At 53.0% G+C, this 22696-nt stretch overlaps 7 protein-coding genes across 7 annotated transcripts; 3 read left to right on the forward strand and 4 right to left on the reverse strand.

Moving 5' to 3' along the window:
- Window positions 1-1348: 1348 nt before the first annotated feature.
- BU25DRAFT_431880 (glycosyltransferase family 39 protein) lies at window positions 1349-5647 on the reverse strand (the record flags this gene model as incomplete). The annotated part of the gene is made up of 7 exons (XM_033708684.1): window positions 1349-2335; window positions 2465-3403; window positions 3492-3735; window positions 4459-5057; window positions 5104-5461; window positions 5514-5539; window positions 5585-5647. The coding sequence occupies 7 exons, from the start codon at window positions 5645-5647 to the stop codon at window positions 1349-1351; spliced, it is 3216 nt and encodes a 1071-aa protein (XP_033561065.1).
- A 565-nt stretch (window positions 5648-6212) lies between these two features.
- BU25DRAFT_411405 (protein phosphatase 2A regulatory subunit PR55) lies at window positions 6213-8639 on the reverse strand. The gene is made up of 6 exons (XM_033706543.1): window positions 8265-8639; window positions 8108-8148; window positions 7929-8026; window positions 7221-7872; window positions 6579-7165; window positions 6213-6529 (listed from the first exon to the last, which is right to left on the reverse strand). The coding sequence occupies exons 1-6, from the start codon at window positions 8309-8311 to the stop codon at window positions 6506-6508; spliced, it is 1449 nt and encodes a 482-aa protein (XP_033561066.1). The 5' UTR covers window positions 8312-8639; the 3' UTR covers window positions 6213-6505.
- A 165-nt stretch (window positions 8640-8804) lies between these two features.
- On the forward strand, window positions 8805-10284 carry BU25DRAFT_369290 (60S ribosomal protein L3). Its single transcript, XM_033703921.1, has 4 exons — window positions 8805-8919; window positions 8978-9134; window positions 9188-9861; window positions 9911-10284. The coding sequence occupies exons 1-4, from the start codon at window positions 8828-8830 to the stop codon at window positions 10164-10166; spliced, it is 1179 nt and encodes a 392-aa protein (XP_033561067.1). The 5' UTR covers window positions 8805-8827; the 3' UTR covers window positions 10167-10284.
- A 1213-nt stretch (window positions 10285-11497) lies between these two features.
- BU25DRAFT_369294 (succinate dehydrogenase flavo protein subunit mitochondrial precursor) lies at window positions 11498-13976 on the forward strand. The gene is made up of 4 exons (XM_033703922.1): window positions 11498-11613; window positions 11831-12123; window positions 12181-12345; window positions 12396-13976. Exons 1-4 carry the CDS (start codon window positions 11572-11574, stop codon window positions 13837-13839), a joined length of 1944 nt encoding a protein of 647 aa, XP_033561068.1. The 5' UTR covers window positions 11498-11571; the 3' UTR covers window positions 13840-13976.
- A 433-nt stretch (window positions 13977-14409) lies between these two features.
- BU25DRAFT_394237 (26S proteasome subunit P45) lies at window positions 14410-15936 on the reverse strand (the record flags this gene model as incomplete). The annotated part of the gene is made up of 3 exons (XM_033704730.1): window positions 14410-15623; window positions 15676-15790; window positions 15842-15936. 3 exons carry the CDS (start codon window positions 15934-15936, stop codon window positions 14514-14516), a joined length of 1320 nt encoding a protein of 439 aa, XP_033561069.1. The 3' UTR covers window positions 14410-14513.
- A 267-nt stretch (window positions 15937-16203) lies between these two features.
- Window positions 16204-18112, forward strand: BU25DRAFT_440471 (T-complex protein 1 subunit delta). The gene is made up of 5 exons (XM_033709176.1): window positions 16204-16297; window positions 16350-16401; window positions 16456-16478; window positions 16532-16561; window positions 16613-18112. The coding sequence occupies exons 1-5, from the start codon at window positions 16250-16252 to the stop codon at window positions 18053-18055; spliced, it is 1596 nt and encodes a 531-aa protein (XP_033561070.1). The 5' UTR covers window positions 16204-16249; the 3' UTR covers window positions 18056-18112.
- A 2013-nt stretch (window positions 18113-20125) lies between these two features.
- BU25DRAFT_369302 (uncharacterized protein) lies at window positions 20126-22345 on the reverse strand. The gene is made up of 2 exons (XM_033703923.1): window positions 21932-22345; window positions 20126-21781 (listed from the first exon to the last, which is right to left on the reverse strand). Exons 1-2 carry the CDS (start codon window positions 22003-22005, stop codon window positions 20374-20376), a joined length of 1482 nt encoding a protein of 493 aa, XP_033561071.1. The 5' UTR covers window positions 22006-22345; the 3' UTR covers window positions 20126-20373.
- Between the last annotated feature and the right edge of the window lie 351 nt (window positions 22346-22696).

The raw sequence follows: 22696 nt of genomic DNA on the forward strand, positions 1-22696 counted from the left end.
GCCTGGAGGTAGTCAGACTACTGGAAGTCCTGCACTGCCTACTCCCCCTGCTCGGTCCATGGTCCCGGTGCTAGACAATTATCCTTCCCATTTCCATCTGTACTACCAGCAGTCGAACCGCCGCTGTCCCGCCCATGTCCAACACTCGGTAATGCGATGTCCTACCTAGCCTGCTTTCCGGGACGTCTGTACGTTCGAGCTCCTCTCTAGTCTACCCCTTCCGCTGGTTCATGCTCTGTCCACGTACCCCAGGCTGGTCACAACACGATGAAATTCTGTGTACGAGCGATCAAGCTTGAGGTTGGCATAGTAGGATCTACTCTTACTCATCCTTACTCCGAGATATTGTCAACACAAACAACAGAACATCGCTGTTTGAAGGCCATTCAGAAGGAGACAACCCAGCGTCAGGTTTCACTTGAATTTATTGTGGAGCGCCTAATAAAGATAGTGCGGGATGTTGTCCAGCCTCTTTCTGAAAGTGTTACCAAAACTGTTCACTTCCTTATAGCAAAACTCTTTTTTTTTTTTTTTTTTTTTTTTTTTTTTTTTTTTTTTTTTTGAATTTAGACGCGACCAGGCTTGCTGCGCAGCCTAACAATGTTATCGGTCGCTGAGACAAAGTTAGTCAAACCATCAGTGGTCCAGACTACGAGATCAAGGATCTTTTCCAGTGTCTGGCCGCTCTAGAGATTGTCAAGGAGCTGGATGACATTGACCGCGAGCTGGACGGTTAAGCTCACATGTGCTCTACTACACATTCCGATACTTACAGTGCCTACTACGGGCGTGGGCCGGCGTGCGCTTACGATCTCAACGAAGTGACGCATACACGGTCATAGACACATTCCCTCTCTGCTTGTGATGACATGCGTGAGCTTTCGAACTTTGCGAATGCAGCCCCTGCGCGCCCTATTATCTGAATTGGGCAGTACATCTGCGTACTTCGACGTATAGTGCCATATATCAGAAGATCCGCATATCTCTACACTCCAGCACCGTCCCCTATGCGCCATCCCAATATGTAATTGACAAAGTTACAATTGACATTGCACAAATGATTTGGATAGGTTTTTAAGATTTCGTCAAGTGCCAATCGTACATTTTCGGTCTATTTATCCCGTCAAGTATATCGAGATAGGAGATAGATGGCCAAGGTCAACAGGACCTGTATAGTGTAATACAAGGAAATGCTCGAAAGAGTTGAGCGGAGCAAGCAACCCACACCACCGGCACTCCACGCTGAGCAGCATTTTACCCTAAGGGAATTGATCAAGAAGCGGCTCAACCACCGAGCCAACACCAACCCTCCACACACGCAAGTTTATGCTTCAGAATTGCGCAGGGTTTATTTTGCGAAGTGCAGGTCGTAGCCGAGCCACTTCCTGGCCTGGACCTGGTCGACTGTGAGGCCTGGCTTGCCGTATGTAAGAGGCGCAAAGAACAGAAAGCACCAGAAAGTCGCAGCAAGGATGACACCAGCGGCGATCCAGCTTCCGAGCTGGCTCGCGGTAGCAACACGCTCACGAACAGGGCGAGAGCGAGTCCTACGGTGGCCCTTCTCAGCAGGGGTACCGGGAGTCTGAGGGTCCTGAGGCTCAATGCAGAAGATGAACTCGACAAGGGCACCAGTAACCAGGCAAGATGCGAGATGTGCTGGAAGATAGTGATGCAAAAACAACTGACGACCCATGATGTAGAACGGGATGTAGTGAGCAGCCCAGGTAAGGAAGAAAAAACCAGTCGAGTTGTACAGACGAGAGCGAGTGCGGTCGTCGAGAGCATCCATGCCACGGCGCAGAGCCAGCTGATCAGCACCGATGATACCGGCAAAGACAGCAAGGAGTGAGGAGGCAAGCCACCATCCGACCGGGTTACCGAGGAAGTAGATCTGCTCACGAGTGTCGTTGTGTGTCCAGAAGGAGACACCACGGAGAAGGAAGGGCCAAGAGATCGGCTGAGAAGCGTACGGGTGAGAGCTGGTCAAGGCGTTGTTGTGGTAGAACATAGCGCGCTGAAGCTCGACCCACTTGCGGAGGAAGCCAAGATGCTTCACCTGCTTGACCTCCTTTTTGTTGCGCTCATCCTCAGCAGGCAAGGAAGGAATGTCATCAACATACCAAACGTTGCTGGACTGCTGAACATTCTTGTTGCCGTTGATCTCAGCCTGCTTGTAGGCCCACTCAGGCAGAGGCTTGGTGTGAGTCCACATAGCAACCTTGGTCGGCACGTGAACGAGCTTGAAGTGAGTAGACATGGTCTTGAAGTCGCCCTTGCCCTTCTCAACCTTGATTTCAAACAAAGTGTCGTTGAAGCGTGTACCAGCCGCCTCATCCTTAGCAACTGTTGTGAACTCCTGGTTGGTGGGATAGTAAGGAGATGCGACATCGTGGGTAAGAAGAACGGTGTCGGTGATAACGTGACGCAGACGGACGACATCGCCGATCTTGACGCGCTGACCAACCTCGCTTGGGAGCTCCTTCACGGGAAGGACTTGCCAGTGGTTGTTGGTATCGTTGTGAGGGTATCCAGTGACCTGCTGTCCCTGCGAAGAGACACGGCCGTCGTCGTAGCGTAGTGGATAGCGGTCGGTGTGGCTGTGGAGGTAGACCTTCGTCTCCTTGTGGCGCATGGTGATCGAATCATAGTAATTGATGCCGACAGACTGGAGAGTCATTACGTTGTCGCTCAGAGTCTCCTGGAACTCTGGAGTCATGAAGTCGTCACCAGGACCGGACCTGCTGAGGATAGTGAAGTGGACCTGGAACCAAAACAAGTAGAGGAAGAAGGGCACAACGATAAGACCCACGACGCGAGCAGCGAAGTGCTTACCGAACTCTGGAAGAGACAATGCACCCTGGCGGCGGTTGACGTCCATCAGGTCCCACAGATCGAAGAGGACGGGTACACCAATCGAGAAGAAGGTGAAGACACCGACGTACTTGATGGAGATGACGCAGCTCAGGCTGATCCCCGTCAAAAGCAGCCACTTCCACCACTTGCGGCTGAACGGATCGTGTCGCAGCTTGTAGAAACGAATGTATGCGAGGACCGAGAGGGCCATGAAGAAGATAAGCGATGCATCGAGCAGGATCAGGCGCGTCTGGCCAATATGGGCGTTATCAAGAAGCATGAGACCAGAAGCAGTAACGCAGGCGGGCAGAGAGTATCCAGACTCCCACATGATGAGGAAGACAATAGGAACGGTAAGCGCACCAAGCGAGGCGGGCATAGCACGGTATGCGACATAGGGAACATTGTTGGAGATGTATGAGTCGCCGATGTTCTCGAAGAGGAACTCGCCCTTGTATCCAACGAGCCAGCCAGCGAAGGCGAACAGAAGCTTTCCGAGAGGAGGGTGGACATCGAAGAAATAGGTTCGTTGCAGGTAGTATGAAGCGAACTGCGCATTTCGTTAGCCTCGCACTCGAGCTTGAGAAAGCTGCCAATTGCTCCTGATCTGCAGCAGAGATTGGTTTTGTCCAACGTACCTTTCCAAAGTGCACTTCATCGAAGACGACCTGATCAGGATGGGAGATGCCCCAGAACCTTGTGATGAACGCAAGCGCCGTCATAATTGTGATCGCAAGCTTGTAGTCCCATTCTGGCTGCTTCTGTCGTGGCTTGTAAGGCTTGGCCTTCTCGAGGAAGTTGGCGGCCTTCTCAGAGACGATCTCTGCTGAAGGTGGGTTTGGTGTTGTAGAGCGCTTCTTGCTGTCTTTCGCAGCACGCTGCCTCACGCCGGTGGGGGAAGACATGTTGTATCAATCTGAGTGCAATGTCAGTATAGAGCACCAAGTTGCGTTGTAGAAGCTGCAGGAGACTTACCCCACGCAAGTGACCCCAAGGAAAGATGAGTTGGAGAAAGGAACGTGAATTGAGGGTTGGAAAGCCAGATCGCCAGCTTTCGTGTACATAAGGAGATCCCGCGCTAGTAAGCTCCACCTTCCGCTGGTTAAGGTTGCTGAGCTCTCATTGGTTCACCACCGAGGCCGCGTCTCCTCACAGCTCCTTGCAGACCCCTTGAAAGAGCCAGACCCTTGGCTATTATATCAGTACACTTCAGCTTAAAATATTCTATATCAAAGCACGTATTAGGCTCTTATACCATATATGTATTGACAGAGTAAGAGGCCTTTGCAGAAAAAACTGGCTGCAACGTCCAGGTTGCAACTTTCAAAACAAGCCTCTGGAGGCCTCCAGGGCTAGATAGCCCGTTGTACAATGGCCGCAAAAGCTCTCGTAGTCTTTTGAGATCTTATAAGACCAAAGTTGGCCTGCAAATACTGCTTGACTTAACTCCTCGTTTCTTGGCAAACCTGAGCTTGCAGCTACTCGAGAGATATGTTTCTTTTGAATCTATTTTCCATAGTCTATCGTCTAACCTCTGATATACATGCTGCTCCAAACCCGTCCAACTCTCGTACCAACGCCAGCATGCATAACTCTTACTCTCACTGCCCCTTCTCTTCCTTCCTTGCCTCTAGCTTCTTTTTCAGTGGAATCCTGTAGGTCGTCTCATATCCATACAGCGCACCGGCACCGAAAACCATTACAGCGCCGACTTTCATAAGACCACCCATGTGGTTGCCGAAAAGCCAGATGCTCAGCATGAAGCTCACCAACTTTCTGATGTTTAACACTATCGTAACAGTAACAGCTGATGTGTTGGCACTGAGAATGTTGACGCCGGTGATGCAAAGCAACTGCGTGATCGCGTTGGCAAGGAGATAGATAACGTGTTGCGACGTTGACGCAAGGAACTTGTTGAGAGTTGGTGGCAGAGTCGCGGCAACGCTGGGTGGGACCTGGAAGGAATGCGAGGATTGCAGGCGCGCGAACTGCGCGTTAAGGGCGGGTGCAAATGCGGCGAACATCGGGATTGACAAGAGATGCGAGTAGAAAAGATTGGCCTTCCAGTCTTTGCCGTGGTCGCGGTAAACGTCCTCGACATAGGCGCCCATGTATGCGGATAGCAGCTGGGCGACAAGAAGTACGAGCAGTCCGGCCTCGAGTGATGCCTTGTCTGGATCGGCGTTGGCACTATTGGTCTTGCCCTGCTCTTGTTAGTACGATCGTTAAGCACGCGAGTAGACTTCGTACCTTTGACGATGCATCAGCCCAAGCAGAGACCATGACACCCAGAGTGAGGATGGCAACAGAAAAGATCTGCAGAGGAGTGTACTTCTTCCCACGAAGGTAGCCCGCTGTCATCGTAGTCACACTACCAAAACTCCTAAGAATGATGTGGACGGGAACAGAGATGTTGAATGCAAATGCCCAGTTGTTCATCATGTTGACTGTGAAGAACAGCAAAGCACTTGTGACCCACTTGCGGAACGGTACCGGTGATGATCGCAGGTAATAACGGCCATTTGGATCGAGCTGATAATGTAACGTCGAGAGACATGTAAAGACGAACTGAAAGAGTGTAATCAGAAGGCCGCTATCAGGCTCTTGTCTTGCGATGTGTCAGTGCGCGCTTGAAGAAAAGGCAACATTGAGTATCTTACTTAACGATAGCTTCTAGGCAATAGACCTGTGGAATGTTAGTCTGAGCAAGTCATCAGATATGGTTTCTTACATTGGCGCAGCAACCTCCAAAAATGAGCGAGAAGCTGCTAATGATGGGTGCAATGGCTGCCATGACGACACCAGTGGATTTGTAATATGATCCACCGACAGAGTTGCGAAGCTCTTGAATCGTACTAACGATGTGTGGAGGTATTCAGAGAATCTTAGAATCGTCAGCCTTGGACTATGCAACTCATGTTGGCGATTGCTTGTTGGTGTAGGGCGCACGTTTCTAGGAGAATACAACAGATCCTGGTGCGCAACTAGAGTAACATTGTACAGCGCTGAAATTCTTCACTTACTTAAAAGAGATGCTTTGATCTAATTGACACGTTATCGACGAATTGCCATGGTTCTGGTGACTGAATGGTGTTCGATGGAGGTCCAGATGGTCGACGTGGAGGTTTGGCATTAGAGCCTCACCGCGGACGCTAGTCGCACCTTCCCGCCCACCTGGGCACACCCCGTCATAGGGCTGACCAGGGTCAGATCTGAGCACGTGGGCTATAGGTACCTGGAGGCATGCAATGCTGATCATGCAGCTGTCAACTTGGAGTGTCGTTTATCTGTTGTCTGTATATTTGTGACGTTGATTAGCTCTTTACGTGCAAGTAGACCACCGTCACAATGCCATCATCACAAGCGTTTAGTTTGATTCTTTTGTTATTCACCACTGGTCAATTATCGTGGTGTTCCAATCTAATGCAGTCATCTCATGCATTCGAATTGCGCGTCACATCGTCAATCGTTCGTTCTTCCGCGCCCAGTCACCATGCGTGGCCCAGTTCTACCTTCCGAGCGCCGTTGCGTTAGTCATCGCGAATGATGGAGGGAGGAATAATGAGTAATAGATCATCAAGGGAGAGGCAAGCGAGTGCATCTATTTGGCAAGTGCCCCTGCAGGATCAACCGCGCCATGCATTGAAGGTTCTTACAACGCTGAGAAGACGAAGAGCTAGGCGTTTGTTAGCATATGAAAGTACTAAGCCAAGAATGAAACCCACGTTGTTCGTTGCTGCAATAGCAATGCTGTCCTCGAATGGATGCCAGCTCATGTGCAGAATCTTCTTGTTGAAGTCGATCTGATCCGCATCTGTCTCCTTCCTCATACGCTGTCCTTGCCCACCTGCACCAGCAGCAGGGCTTCCAGCTCTTGAACCGCCCTTCTTGCCGCCCGTTGGGCTGGTTGACGAGTTCATTGGTGTGGGAATACCGACCTTCTTAGCCTTGAAAGCCGACTTGTCAGCTTGCAGAACAACCTCGGTATCCTTCTCAGGGTCCGATGGGTAGATCATGAAGTTGTTGTTGTAACTGCCAGTCATGACATTCTTAGCGTCGCCAGAGAAGACGACCTCGAACTTGTCGAAGATGCTGTCGTTCTCGTATGTGTCACATAGCCTGGGTCGTAGGTGCTCGTGAATGGGAATAGTCTTCACAGGGGTTCGCTCCATGTTTACGTCCCAGATCTTTACGGTAAGGTAGTCGCGTGAGAGGATGTAACGGCCGTCGTGGGAGAATCGCACATCGGATATCGAAGAGATGATCTCGGAGAAGAAAGAGCGGGAGGACGGGTCCTCTTCTTGCTCGAACTCTACACGTAGATAGTCAGTACAGAGCTTCCCATCAAACGTACGTGATCGACTTACGTTTTGCGTGCTGGTCGCACAGGGCACTCTCTCGCATATCCGCCAACTTGATCGTGCCCTTGGAGCTGGCGTACATAAACCAGTTGCAGCTGATGGGGTGGAATTCGGCTGCGGTTATGACCTCTGTGAGCTCCTCCATGTTGGCGGGCTTGATATCAACAATGTTAAAGCTTTGGTCCTGGATGTTCAAGTTCCAGAGGTTGATTCGCAAATCATCACTGCTAATGAACGTCTCTCCATCGCTGTTTACCGATATGCTGTTGATGTGGTAGGCGTGCGCGTTGGCGTAAGTCTTTCGCGGTACGGCAGCGACGACGGTATCGTGGTGAGTGAGGCGAGGTAGTTTTAGGTCGGTGGCGGTGCGGAAGTGTGCATTTGGGTTCCTGACAGGACCACCTCCACCAGCAACCCCACCACCGGGCGTCAGCTCGTGTGACAGATTGTTTTCCGCCACAACCTTCAGTGACTTCTCAAAGACCTTCCAGAGCTTGATTGTCTTGTCGTTTGTGGACAGGAGGTAATGCGACGCATTCTGGCGGCGACACCATTTGATCTTGTTGATCTTTTCTTCGATTTCGAGAGACTTGAGGTAATCGAACTCGGGCTCGTGCGATTGGAACTCAGTGTGGAATTTGTATTCGCAAGTCTTCTTCTGGGGGGATGTTAGGTCTCGAGCTTTCAGTAGTGTCTTGGACCAACAGAACGTACCGTCTCGTTCCTCTCGAACAGGACCACACGACCACCCTTGTCGCCTGTCGCCAGATAGTTACCTGTCTGGTCGAACTCGACAGTGGAAATGATGTCCGCTGGTTCGTCGTGTTAGTCATTGTCATCTGGGAGAGTTTCGCTCGGATACTGTGCTGAGCGGTGGGGTGCCGGTGACGTACCTTCTGTTATATCTTCAACATCGCCCTTGTCACCGAAGCACCTGGCAGGGTCAGTACCATCCTAAAAAGCGACCCAAACGCAATGCGACTGCGCAAATAGCTGCAGGTAGGATCCGTGAGACCTCCTGTAGCAGACCTGTCGTGGGAATCGACCTACTGTGTGAACTTCCACGTCGTGGGACTGCCCTCTGCTGCTTCTACCATGATTCCAGAACCAAGGCTGTGGGACTCGGTCGAAAGTGATCAGGACCTAGTGCAATCCCAGGTGCAGGCAGTGTAGACAGCTGGTAGAGAGACTGGCGAGTGGTGTGACGGCGGGGGTGTGATGGCGCCGCCGACGTTGAGGCTGGGCAGCAGGTAATACTGGATGATGTCGTAGCAGCGGTGTTTGTTGGGGTTGACGAAAACGGCGGCAGCAGTGGGCGGGTGCGTAGTACGGCGGTGCAGATGGCTGCGGATGCTTGTCGGAGGCGGAACGACGGGCACGGGCGGCGATGCAGGGAGACTGAGTGCAGCGCAGGTACAAGATAAAAGCGTCTGGAGGGCACTTCCAGCATCAAAGGTCCTGGACACCGCCCCGCGGTGAACGCCAAGGTGCGGAAGGCGCTACTGGCAGAAGGCTGGCCCAAGCGTTTTCGCTTCGCACATTCGATTTTGATCCCGCCTCGACGCAACTTCTCCTCCGACAACTTCGATACTAACCACAGCACCGAACTCGCCATGTCCCACAGGAAGTTCGAAGCCCCCCGCCACGGGTCTCTGGCCTTCTTGCCGCGCAAGCGCGCTGCCCGTCACAGGGGTAAGGTCAAGAGGTACGCTCGACACCGCCGCGACAAGTTTTACGAACAGCACGCTTACGAGGCCGCACAGCTTCCCTAAGGATGACTCCAAGAAGCCCGTCCACCTGACGGCTGCCATGGGTTACAAGGCCGGTATGTCCACGATCGTCCGTGATCTGGACCGTCCCGGTGCGAAGCTGCACAAGAAGGAGATCGTCGAGGCTGTCACCATCATCGAGACTCCTCCTGTAAGAACACCCAAATTGAGAAATTGGGCGCGGAGGACTAACAAACTCTGCAGATGATCGCCGTTGGTCTCGTTGGTTACATCGAGACTCCCCGCGGTCTCCGCTCGCTCACCACCGTCTGGGCTGAACACTTGAGCGACGAGGTCAAGCGTCGCTTCTACCGCAACTGGTACAAGAGCAAGAAGAAGGCCTTCACCAAGTACGCCAAGAAGCACTCCGAGTCCTCCGGCCAGTCCATCACCCGCGAGCTTGAGCGTATCAAGAAGTACTGCACCGTCGTCCGTGTCCTCGCCCACACCCAGATCTCCAAGACTCCCCTCAAGCAGAAGAAGGCCCACCTTATGGAGATCCAGGTCAACGGTGGCTCCATCGCCGACAAGGTCTCCTACGGCCACGGTCTCTTCGAGAAGCCCATCGAGATCTCCTCCATCTTCGAGGACAACGAGATGATCGATGTCATCGCTGTCACTAAGGGTCACGGATACAACGGTGTCACTGCCCGTTGGGGAACCAAGAAGCTTCCGCGCAAGACCCACAAGGGTCTCCGCAAGGTTGCTTGTATCGGTGCCTGGCACCCGGCTCACGTCCAGTGGACCGTTGCCCGTGCTGGTCAGATGGGTTACCACCACCGTACCTCCGTCAACCACAAGATCTACCGTATCGGCAAGGGTGATGATGAGGGTAACGCCTCCACTGACTTCGATGTCTCCAAGAAGCAGATCACTCCGTAAGTTGCACGCTCTCAACATCCACAGATCATCGCTAACATTGACTAGTATGGGTGGCTTCGTCCGTTACGGTGAGGTGAAGAACGACTTCGTCATGATCAAGGGTGCCTGCCCCGGTGTCAAGAAGAGGGTCATGACTCTCCGCAAGTCTATGTTCACCCACACCTCCAGGAGGGCTCTCGAGAAGGTCGAGCTCAAGTGGATCGACACCTCCTCCAAGTTTGGTCATGGTGCTTACCAGACCCCCGCCGAGAAGAGGCAGTACGAGGGTACCCTCAAGAAGGACCTCCAGACCCCTGCTTAGAAGTGTTCTGGCAGTTGTTAGGTGTTTCTTTTCAAAGGCTCTTTGGCGAATGGGATAGGTGCAATGCATGGATGCCAATGATCATGAGCGTCTAATGCAAAAAATTTAACGATTCCCCAATTCACAATCTCGTGCCACGTTTTTGCTCTCCCGTACAGTGTAATGTGAGATCTTCGCGTCCTACTCAGTGTTTTGCCTTTGTCCTCCGTCGTACTTATTTGATGCACATTAGATAGGTGGGGATTTGTTGTTATACCTACCCTCCATGCGCCCTAGCAGCTAGCGAGCCTCAAGGTGTTAAGCACGACGTGCGTTTATACATGCAACTTCGAAGGTTTGATTCCTGTTTAAGGTTGCAGCTGGATAAAAACTCTTTCAGGTATAGGTACTTGGCTGAACACCGCGAAGGAAAGCCTTGACTGTTTTGCATACAAGAAGCCAATACGGAAGGCTCTGAGCATTGCGCACCATCAACGTCGTCGGTGGCAGGCAGATGATGGGTGTTTACCGCCTTGGACGAGAATCCGAGTTGCTGTACCAGCTTCGAGTAGAAAACGATCATTTGGTACCATACAAGAAATACATTTTCCCTCAACGAAGAGATGTCAATGAAAGTACGAAACTTTCAGCTATTGAAAGACCCAGTGTATGTGCAATCGCAGACAAGACACGGAAACAACAAGTGTACATCGCAATTGTAATCAAGCAACTGTCTAGAAGCTACAATTGATAAAGCTCACAGTCTCTGAAAAGACAGCTATGTGCAGCATTGCCTCCGTACCAACTTGATAGTGTAAAAAGTACCAAATGGAAACGTTTTCCGCACAATGGAAATGTGGGCTCGAGGCTCTTTACGACTCGGACTGCATGTGATGGTCTGAAAAGGTCTATGACGACGACGATAGCCAGCGAGCATCTACAACACCAGCGGCGAAACTGTCGGACCATTGCATCTGGGCATGAGTCAACACTCGAGTCAAATTGTAACAGTACATTGCCTGGCCAAATTTGAGGCCGCTCAAGCAAGTGGAAGTGTCCAGCAGCTCGAAGACAGTCTGGTGCTGGTCTCGTGGCAATTGCAATTATGGAGCCCGGATGAGGCTGAACCGGATATGTCTGAACCAGGTTTAATAAGACGAGCTCGATACTCGCACGCTGTTAAACAATACTCCACACTTCAACGTCCATCTGGGGCAATCACATCAAAATCTCACTCGTGAAAAGCCGGAGCAAAAGCCTCGATCCCGCTGCTCCTTCGTGAAGAGCCGAGGCCTTTTCCGCGCCAATCAGCACACGTCCAAACTAGTTTGTCAGGGTCGCGACTTCCATCATTGACTTGCAACATCGAAAACCGCCAAAGGTCTCCTACACCACCTCCGCTCTCCACTCCACGGCTACCGCCATCATGAGCTTCGCCAGGATGCGTCGCATGCAGTTCGCCAGCCAGGTGAGTTCCGTCTGAAGCTTCATGCGCCACCCATCGCCCTCGAGCTCCTACGTACCCGGCATCCTCCGCCCCGAGGCGTGTGCCACATCCCACAGTATTCTGGCACAATGTCGACAAGGATGCCAAGGCGTCTCAATGGCTTCGTGGTCGATGCGTGGATGCAATGGCTTCTTCTCGCGCTTGTATACGTGGCAATGGCTAACCAATACCGCCACAGCTCTCGAAGAGCATCCGCACACCATCGCGAGCTTTCTCATCGACACGGCCCGCTGCCCGTATCTTTGCTACCGAGAACCTGAAGGCAAAGGAGGCCTCAGGATTCATCTCCAGCAAGTACCCCGTTATCGATCACGAGTACGATGCCATCGTCGTTGGTGCTGGAGGAGCTGGTCTGCGAGCGGCCTTCGGTCTCGCTGAGGCTGGCTTCAACACCGCCTGTATCTCCAAGCTCTTCCCTACCCGTTCGCACACTGTAGCCGCGCAAGGTGGTATCAATGCCGCGCTCGGAAAGTACGTTCAAACCACCGTATGCTCATAGCGCACGTGGAAGGCTGACAACGACCCTAGCATGCACGAGGACGACTGGAGATGGCACATGTACGATACCGTCAAGGGTTCAGATTGGCTCGGTGACCAGGATGCCATTCACTACATGACAAGAGAGGCGCCTCAGTCCGTTATTGAGCTCGAGAACTACGGTTGCCCCTTCTCGCGAACAGATGAGGGCAAGATGTACGACCCTACGAAACCTTTGGTGCTATATGGTTACTAACATCTTCTAGCTACCAGCGCGCTTTCGGTGGTCAGTCGCAGAAGTACGGCAAGGGTGGACAGGCCTACCGATGCTGCGCTGCCGCTGACCGAACTGGCCACGCCCTTCTCCACACTCTGTACGGACAGTCCCTGCGCCACAACACCAAGTACTTCATTGAGTTCTTCGCTACCGATCTGATCATGGAGGACGGCGTCTGCAAGGGTGTCGTTGCATACAACCAGGAGGACGGCACAATCCACAGGTTCATTGCGAAGAACACCGTTCTGGCTACCGGAGGTTACGGACGTGCCTACTTCTCCTGCACATCTGCCCACACATGTACCGGTGACGGCATGGCCATGGTCGCCCGTGCCGGTCTGCCCAACCAGGATCTTGAATTCGTCCAGTTCCACCCTACTGGTATCTACGGTGCTGGTTGCTTGATTACCGAGGGTTCTCGTGGTGAGGGAGGTTATCTCCTGAACTCTGAGGGTGAGCGATTCATGGAGCGTTACGCACCCACCGCCAAGGATCTTGCCTCCCGTGACGTCGTCTCCCGTTCGATGACCCTTGAGATCCGCGAGGGCCGTGGTGTTGGACCTGAGAAGGACCACATCTACCTCCAGCTCAGCCACTTGCCTCCTGAGATTCTTCACGAGCGTCTGCCCGGTATCTCTGAGACTGCCGCTATTTTCGCTGGTGTCGATGTTACCAAGCAGCCCATCCCCGTTCTGCCCACCGTCCACTACAACATGGGTGGTATCCCTACCAAGTACACCGGTGAGGTCATCACACAGGACGCTCAGGGTAACGACCAGGTCGTTCCCGGTCTGTTTGCCTGCGGTGAGGCCGCCTCCGTCTCCGTCCACGGTGCTAACCGTCTTGGTGCCAACTCCCTTCTGGATCTTATCGTCTTCGGCCGCGCTGTTTCGCACACCATCCGTGACAACTTCAGCCCCGGCCAGAAGGCTGACCCCGTTTCCGCCGACGCTGGTGCCGACTCCATCTCCGTCATCGACAAGGTTCGCACCGCCGACGGTTCCAAGTCGACCGCCGAGATCCGTCTTGCCATGCAAAAGGTCATGCAGACTGACGTCGCTGTCTTCCGTACACAGGAGTCGCTCGATGAGGGTGTCAAGAAGATCCATGAGGTCGACGCCACATTCGCCGATGTTGGTATCAAGGACCGCAGCATGATCTGGAACTCCGACCTTGTGGAGACCCTTGAGCTGAGGAACTTGCTCACTTGCGCCGTCCAGACCGCCGAATCCGCCGCCAACCGCAAGGAGTCGAGAGGAGCACACGCCCGCGAGGACTTCCCCGACCGTGATGATGAGAACTGGATGAAGCACACTCTGTCGTGGCAGAAGCAGCCCCACGGCAAGACCGAGCTCGGCTACAGGAAGGTCGTTGGTACGACATTGGACGAGAACGAGTGCAAGGCTGTACCGCCGTTCAAGCGTACCTACTAGACGTGTTTGCTGAGTGAAGGGTAAGGGAAAAGATGGAGTTTGTCCTGTATTCTATGTATATTGGATGGTTGATTGGCAATGCATGTTAGAGATCTCGCACTTTAGTTCCCCTTCGAACATATCAATGCAAACGAAACAAACAAGTCTCTGTCCCCTATGGTGTGATAGTCCAAGTGCGTGCTACGGATCTTGCTCATATACAGCAACGTTTTGCTCAACTGTTCCAGTGCGCATTGATCTCGCTGCAGAGACTCGAACCCTACAAAGGTATCATGCAGACCTGTTAAGTGAAAGTGACGTCTGGAACTAGTCAGACTTACTGCACCACGGAGGTGGTTTAGCTATACGCAAAGCATTTTGTGCTACGGCCACTGTTCTGAAACGGACCAACATGTATATTCAGAAGTCCCGAACAAACTCCTCGGGGATGTAACACAATGGAACAGCTTTCACTAATGGCGATGCACATGGCAGATCAGAACGGAAAGTTAGGTATGGCTGCGGGGCTGAGGCGTAGCACGATGATAGATCGGAAGCCACATATATAGAGTGCCCATAGATGAATTCAACGCATGCATTACGGCTACATTTATAGCTCGATCATGATATCTAGTCATACAAGAGCCAAGCTCTCCATCCCTGATGCAGTATCCCATCCCCGTTCTAAATACCCTCTAGTTGTACTGCATGTACGTAGCGGTGGAGTTGAACTTCAGATTGCCCTTGATGACCTTGTCCACCGCAGCCAGGAAGTCCTTCTCCGTAGCGACCTTCCTCCTCGCGCGGATAGCGAACATACCCGCCTCTGTCGCCACACTCCTCAGCTCAGCACCCGTGCTGTTCGGGCACAGACGCGAGATGAGCTCCCAACGGATATCGCGCTCGACACTCATGCTCTTTGCGTGGATGCGCAGGATGTTGGCGCGGCCCTCCATGTCGGGCAGCGAGAACTCGATCTTTCGGTCGATACGTCCGGGACGCATGAGCGCGGGGTCGAGTGTGGAGGGTCTGTTTGTGGCGAACATGACCTTGATGTTTCCTCGTGCGTCGAAGCCGTCGAGTTGTGTGATGAGCTCCAACATGGTACGCTGCACTTCGTTGTCGCCTCCTGCGCCGTCGTCGAAACGTGCTCCACCCACGGCGTCGATTTCGTCGAAGAAGATGATACACGCCTTCTTTGTCCGGGCCATCTCGAACAGCTCTCGCACCATACGGGCTCCCTCACCGACGTACTTCTGGACCAGCTCTGAACCAATGACTCGGATGAAAGTGGCGTCTGTACGGTTTGCAACGGCTCGCGCGCAGAGTGTCTTTCCGGTTCCTGGAGGACCGTAGAGAAGAGCACCCTTCGGGGGGTCGATACCGAGGTTGACGAAGCGTTCTGGCGACAGGAGGGGCATCTCGACGACTTCTCGCAGCTTCTCGATCTGCTCCTTGCAGCCTCCTACATCTCCGTATGTGACATCCGGCTTGTCTTCGACCGTCATCATAGTGACCGAGGGGTCGATCTTGGGCGGCAGGGGGAGCAGGATCTGGTACTTGTTACGGTCGACACCCACTCGCATGCCCTCCTCGATATCTGTGGGTGACACGCGCTCTCCAAGGTTGACGACGAACTTGGCAATCTGCTTGACGTTGATGACATATTTGCTCTTCTCTGAGTCCTTCTCGTCCTGTATTATCTTGGTGCAGCGGGCGACTTGCAGGGGCTGCTCTTCTTGCATCCGTTGCCGGTCGGCGGCGATATCCCAGAGATGTGGTGGTGCTAGTCCGGTGTCTGATTCCTACGTTGAGTGAGTCCCTATTGCATTGTGGGTATGCTGCGGGTAAAGCTACCTTGACGCCTATCTTCTCGTTTATTGTCTGCTGCTTGTCCTTGATCTCCTTCTCGAGCTTCCTGAGCTCCGCGCCGTAGGGTGCCGCGCCATACGTCTTCAGCACCTGGATGTCCCTGGGCCAAGTCAGTCGCCAGCTTGCTTTGCTGAGCTGTCAGGGCACCTACTCATCGGTGAGAGGTGTGATCTTCTTCTCCTCGACCTCATCGTCGGCGAAGTTCTTCTGGTACTTCTCCCAGCTCGAGCCCGTGGCGCTGGGCATGTTTGCGGTTTAGGTTGGGGGGGGGGGTTCGACGCCGGCTATGTTCGAGACGATCTAGAGAGAAAGGACCGGTGTGTGGCTGGGTACGAAATGCGTGGTGGGAGGGTTGCTGGGTGCGTTGTTGTGGATGGCGGGCGTGGTGTTCTGTAATCAGTGACGGCAGCTGCTGCGAGGCAATCGGCGGTCGGAGCTTGGGCTTGGCGTGTTCGCGGCTGGCGCGTGGAAATTATTCGAACTTTGGGAGAGACAGCACAACGCGCCTTCACCCCACGATACCCCTCTTTTTGTCTTTGTTTACCGCATACAACACAAGATGGCCGCACAAGTCGCAAACGGTGGCAGCGGAAATGCTGCCTTCAAGGTGAGGAGTGCCTGTTCGGAGCTCTGAAAACATTGACTGATGCAGCCTGCAGGACAAGGAGAAGCCCAGAGCTGTTCGCAGCGCCAACATCATTGCTGCACGAGGTACGAGAAGTCTTGGAAGCCCTGTCAGGATGGTATGCTGACCAACATATACAGCTGTAGCAGATGCAATCCGAACGGTACGTCCCACCGCGAAGTGCGGGGGAGTATTCAGTCACTGACAGTGGAGTAGTCTTTGGGGCCAAAGGGTATGGACAAAATGGTATGGGTCATGGCAGGTATCTAGGAGTTCATCAGGGCTAACCTGTGGCAGATCCAAACTGGCAAGGGCGAAACCATCATCACCAACGACGGAGCCACTATGCTTAGCCAGATGAGCGTTCTCCACCCCTCCGCGAAGATGCTCGTCGACCTCGCACACGCCCAAGACATCGAAGCGGGAGATGGCACAACATCAGTCATCGTTATTGCTGGAAGCCTGCTGGGCGCCGCCGAACGCCTGCTGGCCAAGGGCATCCACCCCACCGTCATCTCAGAGTCCTTCCAGCGCGCAGCACGAGAGGCGATACAAATCCTGACAGACATGTCGATTCCCATCTCCCTAACTGACAGGCCGACTCTGCTCAAGACCGCAACCACCGCGCTCTCGTCCAAGATCGTTGCACAGGAGCCTAAGCTGCCAATCATGGCGGTCGACTCGGTCCTCAAGGTCATTGACCCCAAGACTGCTGACAACGTCGACCTCAAGAACATCCGGATGATCAAGAAGCAGGGTGGTACTATCGAGGACAGCGAGATGATTGATGGACTGGTGCTCAACCAGCCCGTAGTGAAGAGCGCCGGTGGACCCACAATCAAGGAGAAGGCACGGATAGGCCTCATACAGTTCCAGCTGAGCCCTCCCAAGCCGGACATGGAGAACCAAATCGTCGTAAACGACTACAGGCAGATGGACAAGATTCTGAAGGAGGAGCGCACATACCTGCTCAACATGGTTAAGAAGATCCAGAAGGCGAAGTGCAATGTCCTCTTCATCCAGAAGTCGATCCTGCGCGACGCTGTAAATGACCTCAGCTTGCACTTCCTGTCGAAGCTCAAGATCATGGTTATTAAGGACATTGAGCGCGACGAAATCGAGTTCATCTGCAAGAGCACCGGTTGCAAACCGATTGCGGATGTCGACTCTTTCAGCGAGGACAAGCTTGGTTCGGCGGATCTTGTCGAGGAAGTACAGGCATCAGGCGCACGCTACGTCAAGGTTTCTGGTGTCAAGTCGGCAGCATCGACCGTATCCATTGTCTGTCGAGGAGCTAACTCGCTCATCCTGGACGAGACCGAGCGTTCGCTGCACGATGCCCACTGCGCTATCCGCTCTCTTGTCAAGAAGAAGGCTCTTCTTGCCGGTGGCGGTGCCCCAGAAATCGAGATTGCACACCAGCTTTCCCTCCGCGCCCGTGAGCTCTCTGGCACAGAAGCAATCTGCTGGAAAGCTTTCGCCGACGCCATGGAGGTCATTCCCACAACACTAGCTGAGAACGCCGGTTTGAACAGCATCAAGGTAGTCACAGAGCTGAGGCATAGGCACGCACAGGAGCAGAAGAACGCTGGTATCAGCATCAAGAGCGGAGGCGTCAAGAATGACATCGCAGAAGAGAACGTACTCCAGCCCCTGCTTGTCAGCACAAGCGCAATCGAGCTGGCGGCGGAGACAGTGAAGATGATCTTGCGAATTGACGACATTGCCCTGTCGCGGTAAAGGCTTGTCGATGCAGTGGATAGACATGTATGAATGAAGATGCCTGTCAAAAGCAAGGCACCATGAGTAATGAAAAAGCTACTGAAGCGACCTTCACGCACCACCTTCTCGTCCGAATGCAAAGAACCGGAAGAAACGCACGTCGACTGACACCTCAGAGACCCCTTACGTGCCCCGAAATGAGCTGCTGCAGGTGAACTTGCAAGCGAGGTCCACACTACCTGCTTCTCAATACGAAGTCGTACATCTCCAGCTGCCAGTCTACAGCTATATGTAACCCAGAGTCGAAGCAATTTCCAAATCTGGGACGAGCACGGAATCCTACAAAGTACAAACAGTAACCCGAAAGTCTCAACCAGGTCATTGGAAACTCGACGCGTTCCACATTGTGAACTTCGTCCGAGTCTCTTGCTGCACCTCCGCGTGGTCACAACACAGCACTTGTGCAAAAGCCCCTGCATTGTTCTCAAGTAGGTCACTCTACAAATCTGATGCCTTGCATATGGTCTAGACTACCGTAGTGGTGCAGCAGCGCTGGAGATGCACAAGCTGCAGCTGATGCAAGGCATCTCACTGCAGAGCAAATACGTCACGCTCATGCATCGTGGTCTCCGTTCTCGACAATTTGTCCTTGCAACTGCCGATATAGGCACTGTGAATATTAAATACAGCAAGCTTAGTGTACCTCGATGGAGGTAAGTATCTTCTTATGCTGCCAGAAGAGCACATGCCAATCCCTCAAATTCACATGAGGAAGTCAAGGTAGATCTGCTGAAATATTGTAAACTGATAAGTAGACCAAGGACTACGGAATAGTTGTCGACATCAGAAAATTGCCCAAGATCAGCCAAAGACTTCCAGGCCTTGCTGTAAGGCCTCAGATTGGCAGCTTCTACGTCCGATTTCTTGTGCTTCATGACGGATATCCCTGCCAGCCCACACATCTATATCAGACACCTCAATATTGTATCAACCAATCCAAGAGTCTACACAACCGAATCTGTCATCCAACAATCTTCCCCTGGTGGAACTGTAGTTCACATCCCGTTCGCTCCATCCCAGTCTCCGCAGCGGCATGCACGTCATCAACATCGAACATCCTCGACATGCAAGAGCGGACTTGGCTTCTACGTCTCCAATGAGCTTGCCGAGCGATCGCGAGATGGCATATGGGCTCGAGCTTGGACGTCCGGTGAACATCTCAGAAAGTTTGGTAGACTACTGTTTCAAGGCGGCTAAGGCTGCGAGGTAGCCACTTTGCATGAACGACGTCGAAGTGGAGATGGAGACATCGCTGTGTGTCGTATCTTCGGTGTCGTGCTTTCCGTGTTGTTCCATCCGTTTTGTACTTTCCGTGTTGTAACCCCATGCTGCTAGATGTCGGACTTCCTCCAGGCTGCACTCTCGACGCTAGAGATGCGTGGATGAGATGCACCGAGATAGTTATTGGTCACGGCATGTCACTTCGAAAGCTTGCATGCGGGGTCATCAGTGCGAGTCTCCCATGTTTGTTACCGTTACTATTTGTCGTGCAAGCTATAGCACGGCAGTTGTACAACTGCCACATCATTGCCATGTTGTGGCGCGGCTGAGTTACGGAAGCCTTCCGATCAATAAGAAGTGTGAAATTCAAACAGGAGTACACTGTGCCTACTGCCCGAAAGCACCGACGAACTTGTCGCCCAATTGGCATGCCACTGCCAGCCCTCGCCGACCGGGCAGTGTAAGGCAGAGGACGACTCGAGCAGTCTGACCGTTCTCGGTCACGTAGACTACCATGACGCTTTCGGTGTTACACATTGCACACATGTTCCTTTGGCTTGGGTATAACGGTCATCTTAAGGCCTGGTGGGAAAGTAGGTTAGTCAATACAGAGGTAAGTTTGGCGAATAGACAGAACTCTATCTGTAGTTGAGATAGTAACCAACATGGAGAACCATGACAGTGCTGTGAGAACAAAGGTTTCCATGTGCCGTAATTACCGGCGCTAAATGTGGTAGTCTGAGCCTCAAGGACACTAGTTGGTAGTCACTGGATCGGAGAACTAAATAGCAAAACAGCGACTTGTGTCTAGTCGAGCGCCTTGAAGGCTGCTCAGAATTTTTCATTCGTTGATCTCTCTTCTTCTCTGTCTTTGTTCGAATAGACATTAATCGAATTAGAAATGGAAAACGCCATGTTCATGCATATCGTCATCGTACATAGCCGTGAGTGGCTTGAAGCAAAACGCCCGCTAACATGCAACAATATAGTCGCTTGAAGATAGGAAGACATGAGTTGTGAAATGGAAGGTACAAAGAAAACGTAGCTTTTGGCGGCTAGGTTGTGTAAGATCGTCCCTTCTGGCTTGCGCGCTTCAGAAGTCGCGTGACGAGACTGCCTTTTGGCTTTGGCTTGACGTAGAATGGTCCCTTGGTGCCAGTCTGATCGTCGGTCAGGACAAGCTCTTCGAGAGCGAGTGGGTCGTCCTGAACGGTTGCTGTTGCTGTCGATTTTTGGTGCAGGTGCTGTGACTGGTTCTGCCAACCATACAGCGCATATTCGTCTGCTCGCAGGTCGGGCCGAGTGAGCGTCATGCGCAGAGTCATCTCGCGATTCATGTGTCCAGGGCTCGGGTATGAAGTGGATAGTCCGTTGGAATCAATCGAAGATATCTGGCGCGTGTGCAGACGGAAGGACAAGCCTGTGCTCGAGGGTGTTCTCGGTGACTCAAGATCGACGGTGGATTCGCCATCAGATTCAAGGCCTTGGTTCTCGTTATTCCTGCCTTCGAAGAAAGAAAGTTTGCCGTCCCTGAGGAATGTGTGCATGTCTCGACTAAACTTGCGCGAGTGCTTAGTGACTGGAGGAAGTTGATAGTGAGGCATGGCGTTTTCCTGTTCGGCAGTAGACGGAAATCCAAACTCGATGGCTTCGTCGAACTTCTGCGGTGAGGCGAGGTACATGCGTAATTTCCTTCTTGTCTCCGGGTCCTGATAGTACGTGGCGTCTGGATCGAATGTGGGTGTCGGTGGTGTATACGAAGAACGTCGTCCTGGGAGCGCTGACGACTGTGATCGCTGATGTCGAGGTCGATATTCCGCAGGGAAGATGAACAGCGGAGATGCTGGTCCGGCCATTGCAGAACAAGTCGAGTGACGACTAGGTGGACCGCCCAGAGACATAGTTCGTCTGAAGCCTGCTGGACGCATCTTTCTTATTGATGATGAATCCATGGTGTCGAGGAAGAACAAACTGCTTTCTGTATCCCGCTCTTTCTTCGATCTGGGTGAGAAGGTAAATGAAGGCCGACAAGAGCTGTATGTAGAAACTGAGAAACGGCGCCCTTGTGGTTCCCCAGCTTCTGACGTGTTGTCAAGGTTGTTGGTGGAGAAGTCGAAGTGGAAGTCGTGAAAGCGTTGCTTGGCAACCTCGTCTGCCTCCAGGCTGTGGTCAGGAGGAAGGAACGCCTGGTCGCACTTGGCGAAAAGAACAACCTGCTCTTCACGAGAGAAGTGCTGCTTCCGCACTTTATCAGGTAAAGACAGGAAGAATGCAGCCTCGGCTTGCGAAAATTCGAGCTCCTGCTGACTTCCCGTAGTAAGCGCTCGACGCCTGGAGTGAAGACGTCGAAAAGGTGCTGTCGAAGCTGCACGAGAAGAGGAGCCAGAGGACGGCTCACTTGTCTGATCACCGATGGCCTGCTGCTGTATTTGCAGTCGCTCGAAGGACGAAAAGTACTTTCTCCTGCAGCAAGCACGGGTTAGCTTTCAAGCCGGCTACTGCAAGGTACTCAGGAACAATAGCCCTGGTGTGGGGTGCCAGGAGGGACTCATGCACGCGACAACGCGCCTCATCACACGTTCGGCAAATCAGAAAAGGCTGGGACACACGTACTGGACTGAAAGCGGAAGCGCGTCGTAGTCGACCTGCTGTAGCGGCGGAGGAACTGCCCTCGTTTTTCTCCTCATGGCTTCGATTGCGATATGGCGTGACGGCCGGATCCAGGTACATATGGGTGCACTGCAGAGGAATCACGCCCTGGCCGAAGTGTGTCGACCTCACGGTGAGAGGTGCAAGTGCTCGTGGGATGATCGTCCGGGCGGGATTGTCCAATGGCGGCAATGATGGACAGGCGAGGAGGGACTGAAGGGTTGAAGAAGCAACGAAGAAGCGAAACGGAGCTGGAATGGAACAGAAACAATGTGAGGGCTTATTAGCAGCATACGACCGACATGCGCACTTGGGGCGGCGCATATCTTCGTACATGCAGTCGGTATGCCACCGCTGCACTAACGCAGCGCCAGAGACGTGGACAGCTCGACCTCACGTCTGGGCCCTAGCAGTGCAGTGGCTCAGGATCCGACAATCAATCAGACTGCCGGTCACGCTTCTCGAAAGTCGATCAGCGGGTCAGGCACATCCTAGAATACCCTAAAAACAGAGTATTGTTCGTTCTGAGAGCCGCTTTGAACCACCAAAGCATGGGCGGTGGCAGCAACAACATCACAGCAGGGACCAAGTCAGTCCAATAACCCTGGGCATCTTGGTCGCACACGCAGGCAAACTCCCCGCTTCTCTCCACCTCTCCGTCCGCTGTTTCAGGCCAACACGGCCGCTCAGGGACGCCAACGCGGGCCCCAGCACTAGTGTCGCTGGTCT

This window comes from Macroventuria anomochaeta, assembly GCF_010093625.1.
Source record: "Macroventuria anomochaeta strain CBS 525.71 unplaced genomic scaffold BU25scaffold_19, whole genome shotgun sequence".
In the NCBI taxonomy this organism is placed as follows: Eukaryota; Fungi; Ascomycota; class Dothideomycetes; order Pleosporales; family Didymellaceae; genus Macroventuria; species Macroventuria anomochaeta.

Coding starts and splice junctions, on each gene's coding strand:
- BU25DRAFT_411405 (XM_033706543.1), bottom strand. CDS start 8,311: ATGGTAGAAGCAGCAGAGGGCAGTCCCACGACGTGGAAGTTCACACA. Junction 8,149..8,264: donor ACGACGTGGAAGTTCACACA/GTAGGTCGATTC, acceptor TGACCCTGCCAG/GTGCTTCGGTGACAAGGGCG. Junction 7,873..7,928: donor TGTTCGAGAGGAACGAGACG/GTACGTTCTGTT, acceptor ACATCCCCCCAG/AAGAAGACTTGCGAATACAA.
- BU25DRAFT_369290 (XM_033703921.1), top strand. CDS start 8,828: ATGTCCCACAGGAAGTTCGAAGCCCCCCGCCACGGGTCTCTGGCCTTC. Junction 8,920..8,977: donor CACAGGGGTAAGGTCAAGAG/GTACGCTCGACA, acceptor GAGGCCGCACAG/CTTCCCTAAGGATGACTCCA. Junction 9,862..9,910: donor TCCAAGAAGCAGATCACTCC/GTAAGTTGCACG, acceptor AACATTGACTAG/TATGGGTGGCTTCGTCCGTT.
- BU25DRAFT_369294 (XM_033703922.1), top strand. CDS start 11,572: ATGAGCTTCGCCAGGATGCGTCGCATGCAGTTCGCCAGCCAG. Junction 11,614..11,830: donor GCATGCAGTTCGCCAGCCAG/GTGAGTTCCGTC, acceptor ATACCGCCACAG/CTCTCGAAGAGCATCCGCAC. Junction 12,124..12,180: donor ATCAATGCCGCGCTCGGAAA/GTACGTTCAAAC, acceptor CAACGACCCTAG/CATGCACGAGGACGACTGGA.
- BU25DRAFT_440471 (XM_033709176.1), top strand. CDS start 16,250: ATGGCCGCACAAGTCGCAAACGGTGGCAGCGGAAATGCTGCCTTCAAG. Junction 16,298..16,349: donor GCGGAAATGCTGCCTTCAAG/GTGAGGAGTGCC, acceptor TGCAGCCTGCAG/GACAAGGAGAAGCCCAGAGC. Junction 16,479..16,531: donor TAGCAGATGCAATCCGAACG/GTACGTCCCACC, acceptor ACAGTGGAGTAG/TCTTTGGGGCCAAAGGGTAT.
- BU25DRAFT_369302 (XM_033703923.1), bottom strand. CDS start 22,005: ATGAGGAGAAAAACGAGGGCAGTTCCTCCGCCGCTACAGCAGGTCGAC. Junction 21,782..21,931: donor GCGCTTCCGCTTTCAGTCCA/GTACGTGTGTCC, acceptor TGCTTGCTGCAG/GAGAAAGTACTTTTCGTCCT.